Raw genomic sequence first — 23781 nt, forward strand, 5'->3', positions numbered from 1 at the left:
CCTTACAAATTGAAACTTATTTTCAACACTTACAAAGCACTATGAACAGAGTCGACTTATCAAGCCTTGATTCATGGCTGACAAGTCTGAGATAAAAAAAGGGGGGGGGGGACTTAAAATCTGATCATGTAATAGATTTTCTAATTATAAGAGAAGAGGGTGGTGGAAAGGAGGTGTGGTAGAAGTGGAGGGGGGGTAGTATAAAGAAAGGTATCAGGAGGGGAGCCTGGACCAACTAATTGAGGTAGTGTATGTGTTAGGAGGGCTACTGTCATGGAGGGGATATAGTCTTGGAACTATGCGTCTTGGGCAGTTGCATTGGGCCTCCAGTCTGTATTTTGGAGCTCCTTCCAGTCAGCCCAAATTAACTCAAACAGGTCAGACTTATTTAGTTTGTAAAAGATGTCCTTTTCCATTGTATAAATGTATGCCATATTATTACAGATCATTGCCCAACTTGGTGCCCGTTCCTTCTTCCAGGAGCATGCAACAGAGTACTTTATAGTCATGAACAGGTAAATGCAGATATACGCGTGATTTTTAGGTAAAGAGTGTAGATTTAAGTGGAGGAGGGCTGAGTCAGCTAGCCTGGGAAGCCCAATGCCAATGCTCTGTAGCACCGAAAAGCATCTAGTCCACAGGGGCCGGATCACGGGGCACTCCCACCATATATGTAGTGCATTACCCCTATGGCCACAATTCCTCCAGCATTTGGGGGACGCTGCCGGGAATATTTTCGCTAACCTAGTGGGTACGTAGTACCAATGAGTGAGAAGTTTAAATTAGGTTTCGTATAATGTTGTGCAATGTATAGCTTTCTGGGTCAGGGAGAGAGCTCGCTCCCACTCCTCCAAGGAAGCGTGCCTACCTGTCAGCGTCTCCCAACGGGAGAGATGGGGAGGGGTCTCCGGGTCTTGGGAACCCCCTAGCAGCTTGTAATGAACTGAAAGAGGCCTACACAGCCTATCTCCCCTTTTCCAGATGGACTCCCAGAGGGTCAGAGGTCTGTCTAGGGTAGGCTTGAAGCCCCAACTGCTTAAAAAGCTCTTAATCCTCTGGTATTCAAAAGGTAGATACGATGGGATCTGGTCCTCGGCACTGATCTGGGATAATTTTTTAAATGAGTTTCGAGGGGACGTGGACCAGAGGTCCGCTATATTATTGATTCCCAATTGGACCCTCTTATTAGGGTGAGAGTCTTGGAGGCCCGATAAGAGGCCTACTATGGAGGCGACTGGGGAGGGATGCGGAGCCACGAAGGGGTGGTGCCGTATTCTGTCCCAAAAGCTGAGGCATTCGCAAACCACAGGGTTCGTTAGGGCAAGCTCCCTACGACAGTGTGGAGGGGACCAAATTAAGTCGCGTAAGGCGATTTGAAAGGGCAACGAAGCCTGTTCAATGGATTTCCACTTGGCCTCTGATGACTTTACCCCCCATTGAGATACATGGGTAAGCATTGCAGCCTCAGTACCGTATCACCGATGGTGAAGCTATGCCCCCCGCGGTTTTGGGAAGTTTAAGTACTCTGTGTGCGACTCTAGGAGGTTTATCTAACCATATAAATTTGGTGAACCCACTTTGAAATTGAAGGAGCGGATGCCTCGGTATTTTAATAGGCAGGCAGCGGAATAGGTATGTCAGCTTGGGAAGGAAAGACATTTTCAGAGCCGTAATCCTACCCACCCAGGAGACATGCTGGAGGTTCCAGTCCTTTCGTAGAGAGCGAAGGGAGGTTAGGAGAGGGAGATAGTTGTCTTTTATTGTTTGGGGAAAGCTGCTAGAGACTCTGACACCCAAGTGTAGGACAGAGTGTTCAGTCCAGTCAAATTTATAAGACTCCGTAAGAGGAACTAATTGAGCCTTCGTAAACCCCTGCGTATACACTTGTGTTTTTGATAAATTCAACTTATAGTAAGAGTGGGCCCCGAACGTGGTGAGTATATCGAGAAGCCTAGGTATCCCTTGATCGGGGTGTGATAGAAACAAAGTTACATCGTCAGCAAAGAGTGCAATTTTGTGCACAGTGCCCGACAAGGTGACTCCTTTTATGTGGGGGTCAGTTCTGATCTGCTCAGCCAAAGGTTCTATGGACAGGGCGAACAGAAGTGGCGAAAGGGGGCACCCCTGTCTGGTGCCATTTGCGATAGGAAAGAGAGAGGAGCGAAAACCCAGACCACACACAGAGGCAGTAGGAGTTGAGTACAAGGCTTGAACAGCCGTTATGAAGTCGGGGGGAAAATGGAATCTCTTAAGGACTGCCCAGAGGTATTGCCATCTAACCCGGTCAAACGCCTTCTCGGCGTCGAGCGAGATGACCGCCAGCGGCCTTCGAAGACGTGAGGCAGAAGTGAGTATGTTAAGGAGGCGTCTTGTATTGTCTGGGCCCTCCCGAAGGGGGACAAATCCCACCTGGTCCGAATCAATAATGGGCCTGTAGCTCGCACACAGTGATGGGTCCTTATCTGGTTTGAGGATGGTGACAATGCTAGCTTCTAGAAATTCGCTCTTAAAGTGGCCCTCTTCTCTAGCCAGATTGTAGAATTTTAGAAGCAACGGGGCTAATTCTTTAGCATAAGTCTTGAAGAAATGCGCCGGGTAACCGTCAGGTCCCGGGGATTTAAAGGACTTTGCATTCCTTATAACTCTCAAGACCTCCTGAAGAGAAAAGGGAGCGCTCAAAGCATCTCTCTGTTCGGGGGCGAGCATAGGGAGCGTCATTGCCTTAAGATAAGTATCCAGAACCACCTGGGAGGAGGATCTAAGAGGCTCGGCTGTAGCTATGTTATAAAGCTTGGCATAGTAATCGGCAAACGCCTTACCTATCTGGAGCGGGATCTGGAGAAGAGAACCTGAAGCTCGTATGGAGTGAATTCAGGAGGCCCCTAGTCTGTTCCTAATTTTATTTGCCAACAGGGTATCCGCTTTGTTGCCTTTGCAGTAAAATAATTGCTTAAGCTTGGTGAGGTTAATTTGGGTTCTGCGCAGTTCAATCCTAGAGATGTGATCTTTGATTTCGTTAATCTGGGATATGGTCTCTGCTGTGACTACTCTTCTGTTGCATGCCTCTAGTTGTCGTAACTTAATGTGGGCTTGTGAAAGGGTGAGACCCGCCTGCTTCCTTAGATGCGCTTGTTTAGTGATAAGGAGGCCTCTAAATGTAGCTTTAGCCACGCCCCATAATGTATCGTCCCTGACCGTGAAGTTGTCATTAGTTTGAATAAAATGGGCAATGTCTTCGCGTAGTTCCTCTCTAAAGGGTATATCCTCTAATATCTGATGGGGCAATCTACATTTGGGTCTGATGTGGGTAGTGTTAGAGGAAATTATGTCAGCCTGAACTAGGTCATGATCAGACCAGGAACAAAGGGAGATTTTGGTCCTCTGAACTAAGTCAAGGGAGTCAGCTGTAGAGAAGATATAGTCAAGCCTTGAGTAAAGCTTATGGGGGTGCGAGAAGTGGGTGTAGTCGTGGTCCTTAGGATGTAGGGCTCTCCATATGTCATACAGAACCGAGGCAGACCTCATGTGCCTGAATTTGGGTGAGAGTTGTTTTGCTGAGGTGGGTGTTAAGTCAAGAGATTTAGGTCTTCTGTCTAATATATGGTCCCAGACCATGTTAAAGTCACCCTCTATGAGGACTCTCCCTTGTTGAACTTGGGAGAGGGCATGGAGAATGTGTTTGAGGTATCGCGGTTGCTTGGAATTCGGGAGATACACGGATGCCAGGGTGTAGGTGACATGATTTATTTTACATATAAGGATAATAAATCTGGCCTGAGGGTCCCTGATGACTTGTATGCTTTCGAAGGCCGATCGCTTGTGTAACAATATCGCTACTCCCCTAGCTTTTTTGTTGAAAGAAGCAGTTTCAATATGTGTATAGGACTTGGAGATGAGTCTTAGAGGTTCCCTGTCTAGCCAGTGGGTCTCCTGAAGGAATACTACATCTGGGTTGTGGTGTTTCAGCGTCTTAATTAATAGGTTGCGTTTATGGGGTGAGTTGAGGCCTCAGAAGCCTGATGGTGGACATGGCTAGTAGGAGAGGTGCTGTAATGAGTCCCTTGTGGGGGGCTTGGGTTGTATTGTGGGTCAGGGGGAGGACAGAGGGGAAGTAAGGTTAGGGGGGGTGGGAATGGGGTGGGAGAGGGAAGAAGAGCACTAAGAGAAGCGCTCAAAAGTGTGGTGGAAATAGTCCACCTCGAGGAGTCCTGGAGTGGACTTCTATGTGGGGGCGGAGCAAGGGAAAAAATTAATCTAAAGTACACAAAGTTAGGGGCATCGTAAACAACAGCCCCGCTCTGCTAAAATTAATAACTGAAATATTAACTGACATTTAGTTTACACTAAGTAAGTTGCTATATGATAAAGATATAATAACCTGCAGAATAAACTCAAACAAAACATATTCAAAAGGTATTGCAAACATAAAACCACACATCAAACAAACAGATAACCACTAAGTGGCTATAACTAGAAGTAATATTCGCCCTACAGCAGGTCTGTATAGGGCAAGTCCCAGCAGTTAAGAAACAGTTGAGGGCTGTGGCAATTTCGCCCTCTTTGCTCTCTGATCGTTGACAGTCCATTCTGGGGCTGAGGCCCGCAGCTTAGGGTAGGGAGGTTCCCTTTGGGGGGGGGGGGGGTTCCGGCCTAAGACCCCAATTAGTGAGAAGTGTTAGACCTTGATTCAGAGTTGTGGCCACGAAATTTTGATTGTCTTTGGTGATAAGGCGAGTTGGGAATCCCCATCTATACTTAATGTTGTTCTTCCTCAGAGTTATAGTGACAGATTGGTAATGACGTCCCTGCTGTAAGGTGTGAACCGAAAGGTCAGGTAAGAGCTGGATATCTTGAAATCTCTCGCTCAGAGTTGGTTTCTTGAAGGCTGCCTGCATCAACCTATCCTTATACAAAAAGCTGTGGAAACACACTATTACATCTCGTGGTTTATCTTGAGCCACATTCCTAGAGTGCAGTGCCCTGTGTGCCCGCTCCATAGTGGCGGTCAGGCCCTCTGGGCTACCAATCAATGCGTGAAACAGTTCTCTCAGAAAGTCTTGAAGGTCGGATGGCGCTACCGATTCCGGTATACCCCGGAATCTGATGTTATTACGCCTAGATCTGTCCTCAACCTCCGCCACCTTCAGTTCCAGTTGAGAAATTTGGTCAGCCAAGCTCTCCGAATAGGCCAATAGGTTGGATTGATCGACCACCACGTCATCTTGTTTCCTTTCCAGGGCATCTACCCTTTCCCCGATCTCCAAGATCTCTTTTTTGAGCTCTGCTGAGCTACGCTGGATTTCCTGAGTGATGAATTTGGTCTGAGAGGCCAGCAGTTTCTTTAAGGACTTCTCGGTAATGTAGTGTTGTGATGCAGACGCAGAGTGGACACTAGATTGGGACTCTTCATCTTGTGAGTCCGGGTCACTCAACTCTCCTTGGGGTTCCATGCCTAAACCCTTAGGCTGCTGTGTGAAGTGGTCATAGACGGTCTTTTTAGATTTTGAAGCTTACTTAAGGGGTTTTCTTCCCAAGTGCGGCATAGTGTTGTGACTGTATAGTGACAAGGCACTCTGGACCTAATAACTCAGATGTGTTTGCAAGGGGTTATAGTTATTCTGCTGAGGAAAAATGGGGTTAATGAGTCATAGCACATACATAAGTTAAAACATTACTCTAAAGAATGCAGAGCGGGGCTGATTACCATAGGAATAGTAACACTCACATTTCGGACATGAGTACGTATATACCTTGGCTTATCCCTGGTCCCTCACCTCAGGGGAGAGGAGGATACGACCGAAGGAAGGGAAAGGGTAAGTGGAAGTGACCCACTCGGACAAGCCGGGTGGGAGCGGAGAGGTGAGGGAATGGCAACCAGTGGAAATTAGGTCAGAGAGACAAATCAAAAGTGCAATCAAAATTAGACAGAAGGTAAACCAATATAGTGGCGGGTCTAACGCCCAGTAACCTGCTACAGTCTCTTTATAGAGATTGGGTTAGGACTAGGCGGCAGGTTAAGATTACAACTAATTTAGCTAGACTAATTACCAGGAGTTAGCGTAGAGGCTGAAAAATCATCAAATCTATGGGATGGGATAAGAAGGCAGCAAAGTATGAAAAGCCCTCTCCCTTTTTTTATTTTTTTTATTTTTTTTTATTTTATAAGAGCAGTGTGCCCAAAAGTGACAAAAATGGTCTCGGGGGGAAATTAATAGATCCTAAGCAGTAAGGGGCACTGACAGGGATATTTGAGTAGAGGCTTATGGCCTAACTCGCTGGAAAGGCACAGAAATGGGCTATAAGCTATCAAAACATCAACCTTAAGATGATCTGATTCTAGGGCTAATTGTGTGGAGTGGGATTCTATTATTAATGCAGGTTATCTGGTCCCAGACGTGCAGATAGTTGTGATAGCTTTGGGTAGGTGAATAAGCTAGTCTGGAACTCACAAGCCTGCCAAGCTAGAGCAGTACTTTCTAATCTTACTAGCAGTATACCAGATGAATGGGGAGCTGCATTAACACTTTGTGATGCAAGATACTGAGACACCTGAAGGAAAAAAGGTATATAGTTAAGGCAGCAATACAAAAACACACTCCACCTCAGGCTATGAGCCCTAAGGACGATGAAGCTGACGCAGCAGCTAATAAGAATATAACAAAGATTAGTGTGATAATGCCCTTAAGATAAAGGCCATGTAAGGTCTCACTATAATAAGGAGGTTGTGTGAGATACCAACGAGAATGTCACAGTCACTATGTTGCAGAATGTGGCTGCAGGACCTGATATCTAGACCCTCTAGGTGTTAGGAGATCCCAGAAGCCTGGACTCCAGACGAATAGGTGGGTCAGGGGTAGGTTGCCCACTTCCAATTTTAAAGAGCAGTGACCTGTGAAGTGAAACAGCTGCAGGCTTTACTGTGAACCCCAGGTAGAACAGGCTCAATAATGTATCCTGATATATTGGGGCTGTTTCTGCAGGGGAGATGTTGTCTATATGTGCCTTCAGAGCTATTTAGTTTGGTCCGTGGAACTAGCTCCTTATTGTGATCTGTGTTCACTAGGGTGAACCCCTTATTACAGTCCCCAGGAGACCAGGCGTAAGCAAAAACCCTGGCTTAGTCTCAGGGGCCTGGCCAATTCCCCCTCCGTCAATCAACAGGGCTAGCAGGCAGGAGAGGTACTCTTTCTGTGGGGACCTGGATGTCAGCCCATATAGGGCACAAGCATTAGTAATGTGCTGCCTATACACCGGGGTCAATTTGGTCTGTATAGTGTGATAGCTATCCTGACAGGCTCTTACCCGGCTCCGGTAGCTGAAGTGCTGACAAGTCCACCTTCTAACTGGATGCCGGTTTCTAGTCCGGCGTGGAAGCCAGAGGGCCTCAAGATGGCGGATGTTCGCGCTCTTTTTCCCCTCCTGGGTTGCGCAGTGAAGGCCTCTGATAATCCAGCAACGAGCAACGGCTGATCGCTCCGGAGGGACGGGGACCCTCCGAAGTCAGTCAGTGATGACAGGAGTCCGGTGCTGGCGGGTGCAAGGGGCAGCAGCAACTCCGGAGCGGAGCCCCGACCCTCCGGAGTGAGGAAGCAGCTGCAGCACAAGGTGAGGGATTGCCGTGCAGTCCACAGGTAACAAACAGGAGGCTCTTGGGTGGAGGCGGTAGTGGAGAGGTTAGATGCCGGAGACCAGGCTAGTACCGGTGATGGTAAGGAGGCCGGTTGGGGAACCACAAACTCCTCGGGATATAGTTGGGGCCAGTCTGCACTCTCCACAGCAGGAAGCGCGACCGCTCGTCCCTCTGTAGATGTCCCCCTCTGAGGTGGTTATTAGCCGCTGGTGAGGTGGATAAAAAAGCCACTCTGCAGTGTAGTGATGTCCACTGACTAGAGCAGGTAGAGTAAATATTAAGTAGGACCAGAATTCAGAGTTTGTAAGTCTCTTTTCAATATGTGATTTACGGAGCTCAAAGTGCACACGTCTGCTCAGATCAGTGGCTAGCTCCGCCCCGCACCTTTTGATTTTATTACAGCACTCAGTCTTTTTGGGTATGAGTTTTTCAGCATGGCACATCTTGACTTGGAAAGATTTGCCCACTCTTCTTTGCAAAAGCACTCTAAATCTGTAAGAATGCGAGGGCATCTCCTGTGCACAACCCTCTTCAGATCACCTCACAGATTTTGAATTGGATTCAGGTCTGGGCTCTGGCTGGGCCATCCCAAAACTTTAATCTCCTTCTGGTGAAGCCATTCCTTTGTTGATTTGGATGTATGCTTTGGGTCGTTGTCATGCTGAAAGATGAAGTTCCTCTTCATGTTCAGCTTTCTAGCAGAAGCCTGAAGGTTTTGTGCCAATATTGTCTGGTATTTGGAACTGTTCATTATTCCCTCTACCTTGACTAAGGCCCCAGTTCCAGCTGAAGAAAAACAGCCCCAAAGCATGATGCTGACACCACCATGCTTCGCTGTGGGTATGTAGTTCTTTTGGTGATATGCAACGTTGTTTTTACACCAAACATATATTTTGGAATTATGGCCAACAAGTTCAACTTTGGTTTCATCAGACCAGAACACCTTTTGCAACATACTTTTGGGAAACTTCAGATGTGTTTTTGCAAAATTTAGCCGGGTTTGGATTTTTTTCTTGTAAGAAAAGGCTTCCGTCTTGCCACCCATAGCCCATACATCTGAAGAATACGGGTGATTGTTGTCACATGTACCACACAGCCAGTACTTGCCAGATATTCCTGCAGCTCCTTTAATATTGCTGTAGGCCTCTTGGCAGCCTCCCAGACCAGTTTTCTTCTCGTCTTTTCATCAATTTTGGAGGGACATCCAGTTCTTGATAATGTCACTGTTGCACCATATTTTCTTCACTTGATGATGACTGTCTTCACTGTGTTCCATGGTATATCTAATGCCTTGGAAATTGTTTTATACCCTTCTCCTGACTGATACCTTTTAACAATGAGATCCCTCTGATGCTTTAGAAGCTCTCTGCGGACCATGGCTTTTGCTGTAGGATGCGACTAAGACCTACTAGAACAGCTGAACTTTATTTGGGGTTTATCAGAGGCACTTTAAAGGGACAGTCTAGGCCAAAATAAACTTTCATGATTCAGATAGAGCATGTAATTTTAAACAATTTTCCAATTTACTTTTATCACCAATTTTGCTTTGTTCTTTTGGTATTCTTAGGTGAAAGCTTAACCTAGGAGGTTCATATGCTAATTTCTTAGACCTTGAAGCCCACCTCTTTCAGATTGCATTTTAACAGTTTTTCACCACTAGAGGGTGTTAGTTCACGTATTTCATATAGATAACACTGTGCTCGTGCACGTGAAGTTATCTGGGAGCAGGCACTGATTGGCTAGACTGCAAGTCTGTCAAAAGAACTGAAAAAAGGGTCAGTTTGCAGAGGCTTAGATAAGATAATCACAGAGGTTAAAAGTATATTATTATAACTGTGTTGGCTATGTAAAACTGGGAAATGGATAATAAAGGGATTATCTATCTTTTAAAACAATAAAAATTCTGGTGTAGACTGTCCCTTTAAATGATGACAGGTGTGTACTGACTCCTATTTAACATGATTTTGAATGTGATTGCTTAATTCTGAACATAGCTACATCCCTGGTTATAAAAGGGTGTTCACACTTATGCAACCATATTTTTTTTTTTCCCTTTGCCTAAAAGATTTCAGTTTGTTTTTCAATTGAGTTGTACAGTTTATAGGTGGAAAAAGTTCTGAAATTATTAATCTTTGCCTCCTTTTTTTTTTTTTTTTTACATCACAGAAACCTGACATTTTAACAGGGGTGTGTAGACTTTTTATATCCACTGTATGTGTACTAATATATATATATATATATATATATATATATATATATATATATATATATATATATATATATATATATATATAACAAAATAATTTGTTTATATATGAAGCCATGTTTTTATCATTACTATAAGGTTACAATTCTGATGTCAGAAATTGTACTTGAATACCCAAATAATTTGAATACAAATATAAGATGTAAACAAATACTTAAATATAAGATGTCCCAAAAACTTCAAAAGAGAACATTTGCTCCCTAGCCAAGTACATACTTCAAAACATGTTTTTTTACCTCACCACTTAATGAGATTAGATCTTTTCAAACATAGATAAACATGGTACCCCTTGGTTAATGGAGTCAATAGTCTGTGTTTTGGTGGAAAATATGCTCAGGAGCCCTTTGAAATTTCTCAATATACTTTCTAATCTGAAAGAAACATATACCAACAGACGTGAAAATTTAACACAATGGCTCACTGGATTTTGTTTGAAGCTTGATTGGACTCAGGAAAAAACAGTTTCTGGCTGAGGAGATGGCTCATGTCACATGGGTGTGAATTGTCCCCTGCAGAGTTTCCAATATGCAACCCCAGGCAAATTAGCATTGCAAGTCTCTGTATGACATACTATATTAAATAAATATTTGCTGTATTGAATAATAACTACATTGGTATATACAAATACTGACCCATTGATTTAAAAAAATAAATACAGTTTTTCTGTGTTCCAGGAAGCTAATGGAAAATGACAGAACATTAATTGATATGAAATTGTCTGTTCGTATAATATTAAATATGAATGTCTGCTAAATGAAAAATATAAACAACCTAATCTTTTATTATTCAGGCATGTTTAACAAATACACACGTGGTTGTCCCATAAATAGGTGTACTGAATATGAAACATGCTGTGTTTGTATATAAATGTGGGGAAATGACCAGGTGTAATTTTGAATGGATTTTGGGATAGTAGTAATATGATGTTAAAAACATAATGTGTTTGGTATTGGGGTAATCAGAAAAATGATATATTGCCCCATCTATAATTAATATTGTAAGTGATTTAATTCAATAAATTATAGTATTTTAAATAAACATTTTAAAGAAATGTTTTTACTATATAGAAATAATTGAATGAAACATTTGTCTCTGTCTGCTGCTCCCGATGGCCTAAATCCAGTATTACAGCCAAAAGGCATTTGATTGTTAACAAAGATGCGTTTCCCTAGCAACAATGCATTCCCAGGGAACCAATGAAGGGAGAAGTTTTCGTTAAGGTCCAAACCAATTCACCAGTGATGGTACAGAATGAAAAGGGGTGGGGTTATATCACATGATTTAACCCTAAGCATGGAGATAGTCTGGGCTGGCTGACTTTTGCTGAGCTGGACTGATAACTTGTTGCCTGGAACCTGGTCACTATAAGCAAAATTGGGCTACCCTTCTTATCCACATTGCAAAATACTTCTTTTGTATTCTGAGGTGAATTGGACCTGTTGAGAAATATTGGAAGCTGAATATCGATTTGGTTATTTTTAGTAAAGTATAAGAGGTTGCTAAATATAGGTAATATTTAAAACAAATCTATTCATTATTGCTGCAGAAAGGATGTTTAAAAGAGCAATTTATATTTCAGCTTGTATCCATAGTCTTGCATAGTTTTAAGTTTGTCTTTTGTTTGCCAAGTAATTTATAACTGTAGCCATATAAATATATTTTTGAATTTACCGTATTGCTAATAAAGAATTTGTTTACATTAAGAATATATATAACTCCTGGTGTTTTAATTAGAGTTAAATAGAATATTTTGTGAGCTAAGTTGACTAAATATATTTGTCTGGAAGTTAAGCAAACCATACCTTGGTATCTCAATGTGGTATTTTAATGAAATTCAATTGTGAATAAGGTTAATAAATAAGGTAATTTTTATGATCTTTGCATAGCATATTATAACAGTTTAAACGTGTATAATTTTGATTCATATCTGGTTTTCTACAAATATATTTCAATGTGTCTATAAATTTGAACTAATATAAAGAATTTAGGAATTTACATTAATTTTATGGTTTTGTATATGCATTTTATTGGTCTTTTCATGCGCAAAACCTCAATAAAAATGTATTTAAAAAAAAAAAGAAGTGTATGTCCATGGAATATTCCTCCAAGAGAGGTGGCAGAGGCAAATACAAGAGATTTTTATTATTATTATTATTATTATTGAAGTTCAAGTCAAGGCATACAAAAAGCATGTGTCAGAAAAACATACATAGCAAATTTGTTTCACATTATACTACCAATATAAACCAGATAAAATCACATGTCTATTCAATAATATTCAAATTCATATCGTTTGCCAGACAAACTATCTAACCTCTAGATGGTATCTGAGGTCAGTCTTGTACCTCCTAGTAATATGAAATGTGCAGAGCGACAGAAGGTAATCATGTACAGAAGGAGACAACTCATGGGTCTTAAATGGTTAACCTCATTTTACTTTTCTCATATATATATATATATCTATATATCTTTATATCTCTATATATACTCAAACTATAAGGTAACAGTATCATTGAAACTAGTATCAACTCAATAGAAAAATATTTATATAGAGGTATCTATATAAGGGTCTTAACTCCAATCAGAATAGAGTTTATGAGCTACCTTTTTGATGTATCAGTCAAACACTGAAGAAGAATCTGATATCTTATTTCAATAAACAATTATGTATGGTATCACCTCTGTGAGTAGTTTAAATGCTGCCACTAAGAGAACCAGGTATCCTTATTTCACTAGTATAGAATTAGCAACATATCTCTGAGTAAATTGGTGAATAATGCAGTTGGAGGTTATTTAACTTAATATCTAAAATCATTCACTTTTGGAGCTAATATCTTAAAGGTATGATAAATATTAAAAATAACAAATGTGACCACAAGTATTAACCCTAATATGTGAGGATATAATATACGCTGGCCAGCAAAATAGCGCTGGGTTCTCCATATAACGATGTCCTATTGGAAAAAAGGCTGTACTTCCTGACATAAATCATAACATAAACACAGGATTAATGAAGAACTTCAATTATTAATTTTATAGTTTAGTAAGAGAACTTTCTTGGACCCTTAAAAATGTATAAGTAAAATATATGGAAATGAAGGGATAAATAGTTACTATAACGTGGTCTTCAGTCTTTAATATAATCCTAGGAGCTGGTGTATACCCCAGTACATATTGTAGTATTATGGAGCGATTAAATAATGTAGACTATCTAGAGAGAAGGGGTCTGTCTATAATGCATCAAACCTATCATCATCTTATGGGAATATTAAATGACACAGTGTTCCTCTTATGTCTTAAAGCATGTTACAACTGCATAGGAAACAAAAACATTAGCAGTAAGTAAATAGGAAAGTTACAGAAAAACTGAACTTTAGAAAGAATATGGACCCTGCCATATATAGATCAGACATCAGACCTTAGAATTTTTATAAATAAACTTGCAGCTTGTCACTTGTAAAAGAGGTAACAGAGAATTAACCATTCCTAACATACATAAAATAATGATGTTACATAATACAGCAGACCTCTTCTACCATGTAAATAATATGCTCTATCCCTCTAACAATTAAGGATAACTTTCTGTAACTTATAGGCTAGACTATTGTCAGGGAGATAGCTTATCCTATCATTATTAAAGGGATAGTATAGTCAGAGATATTTTCTTTCATGTTTCAGATAGAGCATGTAATTTTAAGAAACTTTTTAATTTACTCCTATTATCAATTTTATTTTAAAAAGTTGGAATGTAAGCTTAGAAGCCGGCCCATTTTTGGTTCAGACCTGGGCAGCACTTGCTGTTTGGTGTCTAAATATAGCAATTTAATCGGCAAGTGCTACCCAGGTTCTGAACCAAAAATGGGCCTGCTCCTATGCTTACTTTCCAGCTTTTCTTAAGTAAAGATACCAAGAGAATGAAGAAAAATTGATAATAGGAGTAAATTAGAAAGTTGCTTAAAATTGAATTCTCTATCTAAATCATGAAAGTTTTTTTTATTAGACTATCCCTTTAAAGACAGGCACAAGCTATATAAATATATTTTGGGAGTGAAATAACTTATAAGAAAACAAAATAAAATAGACTCCCGTCTCTCATATTATTAAGATGTAGCATTGGCCCACTCCTACTCTACCGAAGGAGCAAGCTGCCAGCTGAAATGAGTCTTCAGCATCCTACAGCAAGGCAAAACGCATCTCCAGGTAGGATATTGACATGCTGGAGCTGACGGTTAGCCGACCATGTGGTTGGTCCAGGAGAGTAATAGGGAAAAAGGAGAATAATTTTTTAGAGCAGACTTGGCTATAACTGCTAAATTGCGCTAAGGGGGAAAATCTTTAAACAGGCTATGACTTTCATAAGACCAAACCTGACCCCTCAGCCTCATAATCTTTTGTCTTGTTCTTATTGTAGGATTCCCCTCCGATGCAGGTAGAGACTTTGTGTCTTTTTCCAGAGGGCCGGCCGCATTCCCCTGATCCGGAACCAAAATGCAAGGTAGTGGTCTCTAATAAATATTCAAATGTGCGCAGAGAGAGGATTCTTCTCTTCAGGAAGCTGGGGCATATTTAATAGGGTGACCCTTCTTTGAACAAAAGGTTCCATGACCATTTCTTCTACAGAATCGGTGGTTGCCTCTCGATGTAGGGGGACACAAAGTTCAGGATAGGCACATATAAATTCAGTAGCAGACTATAGCCCCTTGTTCTCAGTAGCCGCCATATTATGAGGTAAGCCTTGGTAGATGCCCTGCACCTGTGAACTCTGCCTTCCCTCCATAGATGTTGAGTGGTCATAGACGGATGAAAAAACAATGGTTAATCTCTCCAACTCCAAAAAGTGGTTGTTGAGTAGTTGTATCATCGACTCTTTCCAATTATTTACCGCCGCCATTTTACTCTCAAAAATGCTCACTCAGCTAGTCGCCACTTCTTTAATAGTTCCCAGCATTTCTGTATGTGAAGAGACAAGCCCGAGCAATATAGCACTGCATAATATGAGAGTTCTGCTGCATTTATACGTTGTGCTTTTTATTTTATTTAAATTTACACTTCAGATTAAATTGTATTACATTTAAACTTTGCACTTTCTATTTTGTATTTTATTTTGTATGCAGCAGTGTATTTAGGATTGTGATTTTTCAAATTCTGAATATGCCTTCCCATTTCTGTGTAGCTTCAATAAATGTGGCTCATTTTGTGTGTATATATGTACAGGTAGCCCTCAGTTTACACCATGGTTAGGTTCCAGAAGGAATGGTGGTAAATCGATACCGTTGTAAATTGAAACCCAGTTTATAATGTAAGTCAATGAGAAGTGAGGGAGTTATGTCAATTTTGAGAGGGGCCTGGAACCTAAGTACCCTATAATACATTATTTTTAAAGCTTTGAAATGAAGACTAAATGCTAAACAACATTATAAACCGTATCAAATATTCACACAACACAGAATATATCATCAAACTAAGTTTAATGAACAAAAATATTTTTCTACTTGCATTTTTCTGCAAACAAAGCAGTAAGGTCTCTGCATTGAAACTGTAGCATACACTGTTAGCTAATATCTGGTCTGCAGATATTGTATGCATTCCAGGCTGGACTGATTTTTTAGGCACCCTGACCTTCAAGCAGCTGGGCAGGAAGATGTAAAGTTTCCCTCATGGCTGCTAGATCTTATTCCTTTGAAAGTTGCTCCATTATCCATAGCTCAGGTATGTGGTCTGTGTACACTGATTCATTTCAGACCTGTTACGCTTGCATATCTTTGCTGTAACACAAGCGGACAGCTCCACCTACTGGCCTGTCCTTATTTTAATCAATGCACTCTGCTTCTCTGTGCTTTTCAATAGCAGTCACATGACTGAAAAAAAGGGCGTTATTCTGAAACGGCGCAAATTGAACAGTCGCAAACCGAGGGCCACCTGTATATGTATGTATATATATGTTTGTTTGTTTTGGAAGTTGCATCTGAGTTTCGGAGTAAACTTGGAAAAATAAAGTCACAATGAGAGAATCAATTGATGGCTGCTGTTAGTGGTATCTCACTTCCTCCTCAGTGAGAAAAGGGGTTTCTTTCATGTAATTCGCAAGAGTCCATGAGCTAGTGACGTATGGGATATACATTCCTACCAGGAGGGGCAAAGTTTCCCAAACCTCAAAATGCCTATAAATACACCCCTCACCACACCCACAAATCAGTTTTACAAACTTTGCCTCCTATGGAGGTGGTGAAGTAAGTTTGTGCTAGATTCTACGTTGATATGCGCTCCGCAGCAGGTTGGAGCCCGGTTTTCCTCTCAGCGTGCAGTGAATGTCAGAGGGATGTAAGGAGAGTATTGCCTATTTGAATTCAATGATCTCCTTCTACGGGGTCTATTTCATAGGTTCTCTGTTATCGGTCGTAGAGATTCATCTCTTACCTCCCTTTTCAGATCGACAATATACTCTTATATATACCATTACCTCTACTGATTCTCGTTTCAGTACTGGTTTGGCTTTCTACTATATGTAGATGAGTGTCCTGGGGTAAGTAAATCTTATTTTCTGTGACACTCTAAGCTATGGTTGGGCACTTTTATATAAAGTTCTAAATATATGTATTCAAACATTTATTTGCCTTGACTCAGGATGTTCAACGTTCCTTATTTCAGACAGTCAGTTTCATATATGGGATAATGCATATGAATAAATCAATTTTTTTCTTACCTTAAAATTTGACTTTTTTCCCTGTGGGCTGTTAGGCTCGCGGGGGCTGAAAATGCTTCATTTCTTCTGTTAAGTGTGATCAGTCCACGGGTCATCATTACTTGTGGGATATTAACTGCTCCCCTACAGGAAGTGCAAGAGGATTCACCCAGCAGAGTTGCTATATAGCTCCTCCCCTCTACGTCACCTCCAGTCATTCTCTTGCACCCAACGACTAGATAGGATGTGTGAGAGGACTATGGTGATATATTTAGTTTTTATATCTTCAATCAAAAGTTTGTTGTTTTATAATAGCACCGGAGTGTGTTATTCCTTCTCTGGTAGAATTTGAAGAAGAATCTACCTGAGTTTTTTTCTATGATTTTAGCCGGAGTAGTTAAGATCATATTGCTGTTTCTCGGCCATCTGAGGAGAGGCAAACTTCAGATCAGGGGACAGCAGGCAGATTAATCTGCAAAGAGGTATGTAGCAGCTTATTATTTTCTGACATGGAATTGATGAGAAAATCCTGCCATACCGTTATAATGTAAACCCAGCCTTGAATGCAGTAGATGTAGCTGATATCAGGCTGTCATGTATGTATATTTTATACTTCTCTGGTTTTTAGACTGTATACATAGACTTAACCTAATTTGCAGGGACTTGCAATAGGTTTTAAATGACAATTAATTATTGAGGTAAAACGTTTTTTTGCTGGCATGTAAAAACGTTTTTTTCTCTGAGGTACTGGGTGAAAAAATGTTTTGGGCACTATTTTTCCACTTGGCAATAGTTTTGATTTAAATTAGAGCAGTTCACTGATCCCTCTCACTGTTATGTGTGTGGGGGAGGGGCCATTTTGGTGCTTTCACTATGCATCAGAAAAAACTCAGTCAGAGATTCATTTTCTTCCTGCATGATCCGGTTCATCTCTACAGAGTTCAGGGATCTCCAAAGCCTTTTTTGAGGGAAGTAATCATTACAGCAGAGCTGTGCTGATTGTATTGACTGTGATAAAAAAAAAAAAAAAACGTTTATTTGTGTATTTTTTTTCTGCTGCCTGGGTTAGTTATCATTTGCTGAGGGGAACAATCCTTTGCTAAAACTGTATATTCTGACAAAGATTGATGCTATAACTTAATTATTTTATCTGTTATAATATTTTTCTGTGCTTCTTAAAGGCACAGTTCGTTTTCATATTATTTGTAAATTACTTTGTAAAGTATTTCCAAGTTGCTGTTTATTTGCTAGTGTGTTAAACATGTCTGATTCAGAGGAATATCTCTGTGCTATATGTGTTAATGCCAAAGTGGAGCCCAATAGAAATTTATGTACTAAATGTATTGATGCTATTTTAAAAAACAGTCAATCTGTACAAATTGAACATATTTCACCAAACAACGAGGGGAGAGTTATGCCGACTAACTCGCCTCACGTGTCAGTACCTGCATCTCCCGCTCAGGAGGTGCGTGATATTGTAGCGCCGAGTACATCTGGGCGGCCATTACAAATCACATTACAAGATATGGCTACTGTTATGACTGAAGTTTTGGCTAAACTACCAGAACTAAGAGGTAAACGTGATCACTCTGGGGTGAGAACAGAGTGCGCTGATAATGCAAGGGCCATGTCTGATACTGCGTCACAGTTTGCAGAACGTGAAGACGGAGAGCTTCATTCTGTGGGTGACGGTTCTGATCCAAATAAACTGGACTCAGACATTTCAAATTTTAAATTTAAGCTTGAGAACCTCCGTGTGTTACTAGGGGAGGTATTAGCGGCTCTGAATGATTGTAACACAGTTGCAATCCCAGAAAAAATGTGTAGGTTGGATAAATATTTTGCGGTACCGACGAGTACTGACGTTTTTCCTATACCTAAGAGACTTACTGACATTGTTACTAAGGAGTGGGATAGACCCGGTGTGCCTTTCTCACCCCCTCCTATATTTAGAAAAATGTTTCCAATAGACGCCGCCACACGGGATTTATGGCAAATGGTCCCTAAGGTGGAGGGAGCAGTTTCTACTTTAGCTAAGCGTACCACTATCCCAGTGGAGGATAGCTGTGCTTTTTCAGATCCAATGGATAAAAAATTAGAGGGTTACCTTAAGAAAAGAGCTCTGTGGCTGAAATCCTGGTCAGCTGATGTTACGTCTAAATCTAAATTGCTTAATATTCCTTTCAAAGGGCAGACCTTATTCGGTCCCGGCTTGAAAGAGATTATTGCTGACATTACAGGAGGTAAAGGTCATGCCCTGCCTCAGGACAAGGCCAAAGCCAAGGCTAGACAGTCCAATTTTCGTTCTTTTCGTAATTTCAAAGCAGGAGCAGCATCAACTTCCTCTGCACCAAAACAGGAAGGAGCTGTTGCTCGCTACAGACAAGGCTGGAAACCTAACCAGTCCTGGAACAGGGGCAAACAGGCCAGAAAACCTGCTGCTGCCCCTAAGACAGCATGAATTGAGGGCCCCCGATCCGGGACCGGATCTAGTGGGGGGCAGACTTTCCCTCTTCGCCCAGGCTTGGGCAAGAGATGTTCAGGATCCCTGGGCGTTAGAGATCATATCTCAGGGATACCTTCTGGACTTCAAATCCTCTCCCCCAAGAGGGAGATTTCATCTGTCAAGGTTGTCAACAAACCTAACAAAGAAGGAAGCGTTTCTACGCTGCGTACAAGATCTTTTATTAATGGGAGTGATCCATCCAGTTCCGCGGTTGGAACAAGGACAAGGGTTTTACTCAAATCTGTTTGTAGTTCCCAAAAAAGAGGGAACCTTCAGGCCAATCTTGGATTTAAAGATCCTAAACAAATTCCTAAGAGTTCCATCGTTCAAGATGGAAACTATTCGATCAATTTTGCCCATGATCCAAGAGGGTCAGTACATGACCACAGTGGATTTAAAGGATGCTTACCTTCACATACCGATTCATAGAAGTCATTACCGGTATCTAAGGTTTGCCTTTTTAGACAGGCATTACCAGTTTGTAGCTCTTCCATTCGGACTGGCTACGGCTCCAAGAATCTTCACAAAGGTTCTGGGCACTCTTCTGGCGGTACTAAGACCGCGAGGAATTTCAGTAGCTCCGTACTTAGACGACATACTGATACAAGCTTCAAGCTTTCAAACTGCCAAATCTCATACAGAGATAGTACTGGCATTTCTAAGGTCGCATGGATGGAAAGTGAACGAAGAGAAAAGTTCTCTCTTTCCACTCACAAGAGTTCCCTTCCTGGGGACTCTGATAGATTCTGTAGAAATGAAGATTTACCTGACAGAGGACAGGTTAACAAAACTTCAAAATGCATGCCGTGTCCTTCATTCCATTCAACACTCTAAATCTGAATCAAGAGACCAGAAATTCTCTTCTATGGTGGCTTTATCGGCCACATCTGTCCAGGGGAATGCCATTCAGCAGGCCAGACTGGTCAATTGTAACAACAGACGCCAGCCTACTAGGTTGGGGCGCTGTCTGGAATTCTCTGAAGGCTCAGGGACTATGGAATCAGGAGGAGAGTCTTCTTCCAATAAACATTCTGGAATTGAGAGCAGTCCTCAATGCTCTTCTGGCTGGGCCCCAGTTAACAACTCGGGGGTTCATCAGGTTCCAGTCGGACAACATCACGACTGTAGCTTATATCAACCATCAGGGAGGGACAAGAAGCTCCCTAGCAATGATGGAAGTATCGAAGATAATTCGCTGGGCAGAGTCTCACTCTTGCCACCTGTCTGCAATCCACATCCCGGGAGTGGAGAACTGGGAGGCGGATTTCTTAAGTCGTCAGACTTTTCATCCGGGGGAGTGGGAACTTCATCCAGAGGTCTTTGCCCAAATACTTCGACGTTGGGGCAAACCAGAGATAGATCTCATGGCGTCTCGACAGAATGCCAAGCTTCCGCGCTACGGGTCCAGATCCAGGGATCCGGGAGCGGTCCTGATAGATGCCTTGACAGCACCATGGACCTTCAGGATGGCTTATGTGTTTCCACCTTTCCCGATGCTTCCTCGATTGATTGCCAGAATCAAACAGGAGAAAGCATCAGTGATTCTAATAGCGCCTGCATGGCCACGCAGGACTTGGTATGCAGATCTGGTGGACATGTCATTCTGTCCACCTTGGTCGTTACCTCTGAAACAGGACCTTCTGATTCAGGGTCCTTTCAAACATCAAAATCTAACTTCTCTGAAGCTGACTGCTTGGAAATTGAACGCTTGATCTTATCAAAGCGTGGTTTTTCTGAGTCAGTTATTGATACCTTAATACAGGCTAGGAAGCCTGTTACCAGAAAGATTTACCATAAAATATGGCGTAAATACCTATATTGGTGCGAATCCAAAGGTTACTCTTGGAGTAAGGTTAGGATTCCTAGGATATTGTCTTTTCTACAAGAAGGTTTAGAAAAGGGGTTATCCGCTAGTTCCTTAAAGGGACAGATCTCAGCTCTGTCCATTCTGTTACACAAGCGTCTGTCAGAAGTTCCAGACGTTCATGCTTTTTGTCAGGCTTTGGCCAGGATTAAACCTGTGTTTAAAGCTGTGGCTCCACCATGGAGTTTAAACCTTGTTCTTAACGTTTTACAGGGTGTTCCGTTTGAACCCCTTCATTCCATTGATATAAAGTTGTTATCTTGGAAAGTTCTATTTTTAATGGCTATTTCCTCGGCTCGAAGAGTCTCTGAGTTATCAGCCTTACATTGTGATTCTCCTTATTTGATTTTTCACTCGGATAAGGTAGTTCTGCGTACTAAACCTGGGTTCTTACCTAAGGTAGTCACTAACAGGAATATCAATCAGGTGATTGTTGTTCCATCCTTGTGCCCAAATCCTTCTTCGAGGAAGGAACGTCTTTTGCACAATCTGGATGTAGTTCGTGCCCTTAAATTTTATTTACAGGCAACTAAAGATTTTCGACAAACGTCTTCCCTGTTTGTCGTTTACTCTGGTCAGAGGAGAGGTCAAAAAGCTTCTGCTACCTCTCTCTCTTTTTGGCTTCGTAGCATAATTCGTTTAGCTTATGAGACTGCTGGACAGCAGCCTCCTGAAAGAATTACAGCTCATTCCACTAGAGCTGTGGCTTCCACTTGGGCCTTTAAGAATGAGGCCTCTGTTGAACAGATTTGCAAGGCTGCAACTTGGTCTTCGCTTCATACTTTTTCCAAATTTTACAAATTTGACACTTTTGCTTCCTCGGAGGCTATTTTTGGGAGAAAGGTTCTTCAGGCAGTGGTTCCTTCTGTATAAAGAGCCTGCCTATCCCTCCCGTCATCCGTGTACTTTTGCTTTGGTATTGGTATCCCACAAGTAATGATGACCCGTGGACTGATCACACTTAACAGAAGAAAACATAATTTATGCTTACCTGATAAATTCCTTTCTTCTGTAGTGTGATCAGTCCACGGCCCGCCCTGTTTTTTAAGGCAGGTAAATATTTTTTAAATTATACTCCAGTCACCACTACACCCTTGGCTTCTCCTTTCTCGTTGGTCCTTGGTCGAATGACTGGAGGTGACGTAGAGGGGAGGAGCTATATAGCAACTCTGCTGGGTGAATCCTCTTGCACTTCCTGTAGGGGAGCAGTTAATATCCCACAAGTAATGATGACCCGTGGACTGATCACACTACAGAAGAAAGGAATTTATCAGGTAAGCATAAATTTATGTTTTTATTGTGTCATTCTTGGCGCGGACTTTTTTGGCGCAAATTTTTTTTTTCTGTTTCCGGCGTCATACGTGTCGCCGGAAGTTGCGTCATTTTTTGACGGTTTTTTTGCGCCAAAAGTGTCGGCGTTCCGGATGTGGCGTCATTTTTGGCGCCAAATAATGTGAGCGTCTTTTTTGGCGCTAAAAAATATGGGCGTCACTATTGTCTCCACATTATTTAAGTCTCATTATTTATTGCTTCTGGTTGCTAGAAGCTTGTTCACTGGCATTTTTTCCCATTCCTGAAACTGTCATTTAAGGAATTTGATAAATTTTGCTTTATATGTTGTTTTTTCTATTACATATTGCAAGATGTCCCAGATTGACACTGAGTCAGAAGATACTTCTGGAAAAACGCTGCCTGGTGCTGGATCTACCAAAGTTAAGTGTATCTGCTGTAAACTTGTGGTATCTGTTCCTCCAGCTGTTGTTTGTAATGAATGTCATGACAAACTTGTTAATGCAGATAATTTCTTCTGTTAAGTGTGATCAGTCCACGGGTCATCATTACTTCTGGGATATTAACTGCTCCCCTACAGGAAGTGCAAGAGGATTCACCCAGCAGAGCTGCATATAGCTCCTCCCCTCTACGTCACTCCCAGTCATTCTCTTGCACCCAGCAACTAGATAGGTCGTGTGAGAGGACTATGGTGATTATACTTAGTTTTATATCTTCAATCAAAAGTTTGTTATTTTAAAATAGCACCGGAGTGTGTTATTACCTCTCTGGCAGAGTTTGAGGAAGAATCTACCAGAGTTTTGCTATGATTTTAGCCGGAGTAGTTAAGATCATATTGCTGTTCTCGGCCATCTGAGGAGTGAGGTAAACTTCAGATCAGGGGACAGCGGGCAGATGAATCTGCATAGAGGTATGTAGCAGTTTTTATTTTCTGACAATGGAATTGATGAGAAAATCCTGCCATACCGATATAATGTCATGTATGTATACTTTACACTTCAGTATTCTGGGAGAATGGTACTTCACTAGAATTACACTGTAAGAAGGACATAAAGCTGTTTAATAACTAGAGATTATGTTTAACGTTTTTGCTGGAATGTAAAATCGTTTTCATTTGCTGAGGTACTGAGTGAATAAATGTTTGGGCACCATTTTTCCACTTGGCAGTTGCTTAAATCTGTTTTTTCTGTCAGTTTCTGTTCTCCCTCACTGCTGTGTGTGTGGGGGAGGGGCGCTTTTACTATGCATCAAATATTTCAGTCAGCAACTCATTGTATTCCCTGCATGATCTGGTTCATCTCTACAGAGCTCAGGGGTCTTCAAAACTTATTTTGAGGGAGGTAATTTCTCTCAGCAGAGCTGTGAGAATTATAGTTTGACTGAAATAAAAACTTTTATTCTGTAATTTGTTTCCTGCTTTCAGAAATTGTTATCTTTGCTAATGGGATTAAACCTTTGCTAAAGTTGTGTTGTTTACAAGGATTGAGGCTATAACTGTTTCAATTTATTAATTTTTAACTGTCATAGATCTTCTGTGCTTCTT

The 23781-nt window shown here is 41.5% G+C and overlaps 1 protein-coding gene across 2 annotated transcripts in view; it reads left to right on the forward strand.

The window, feature by feature from the left end:
- Positions 1 to 23781, forward strand: part of PPCDC (phosphopantothenoylcysteine decarboxylase) — a 258917-nt gene that overhangs the window by 49447 nt on the left and 185689 nt on the right. For both annotated transcript variants that reach the window (XM_053717390.1, XM_053717391.1), the window contains exon 8: positions 14308 to 14391. In XM_053717390.1, coding sequence (XP_053573365.1) covers positions 14308 to 14391 — 84 coding nt within the window. The remainder of the gene's footprint in view (positions 1 to 14307; positions 14392 to 23781) is intronic.

The sequence above is a fragment of the Bombina bombina genome, chromosome 6, assembly GCF_027579735.1.
Source record: "Bombina bombina isolate aBomBom1 chromosome 6, aBomBom1.pri, whole genome shotgun sequence".
NCBI classification, from domain to species: domain Eukaryota; kingdom Metazoa; phylum Chordata; class Amphibia; order Anura; family Bombinatoridae; genus Bombina; species Bombina bombina.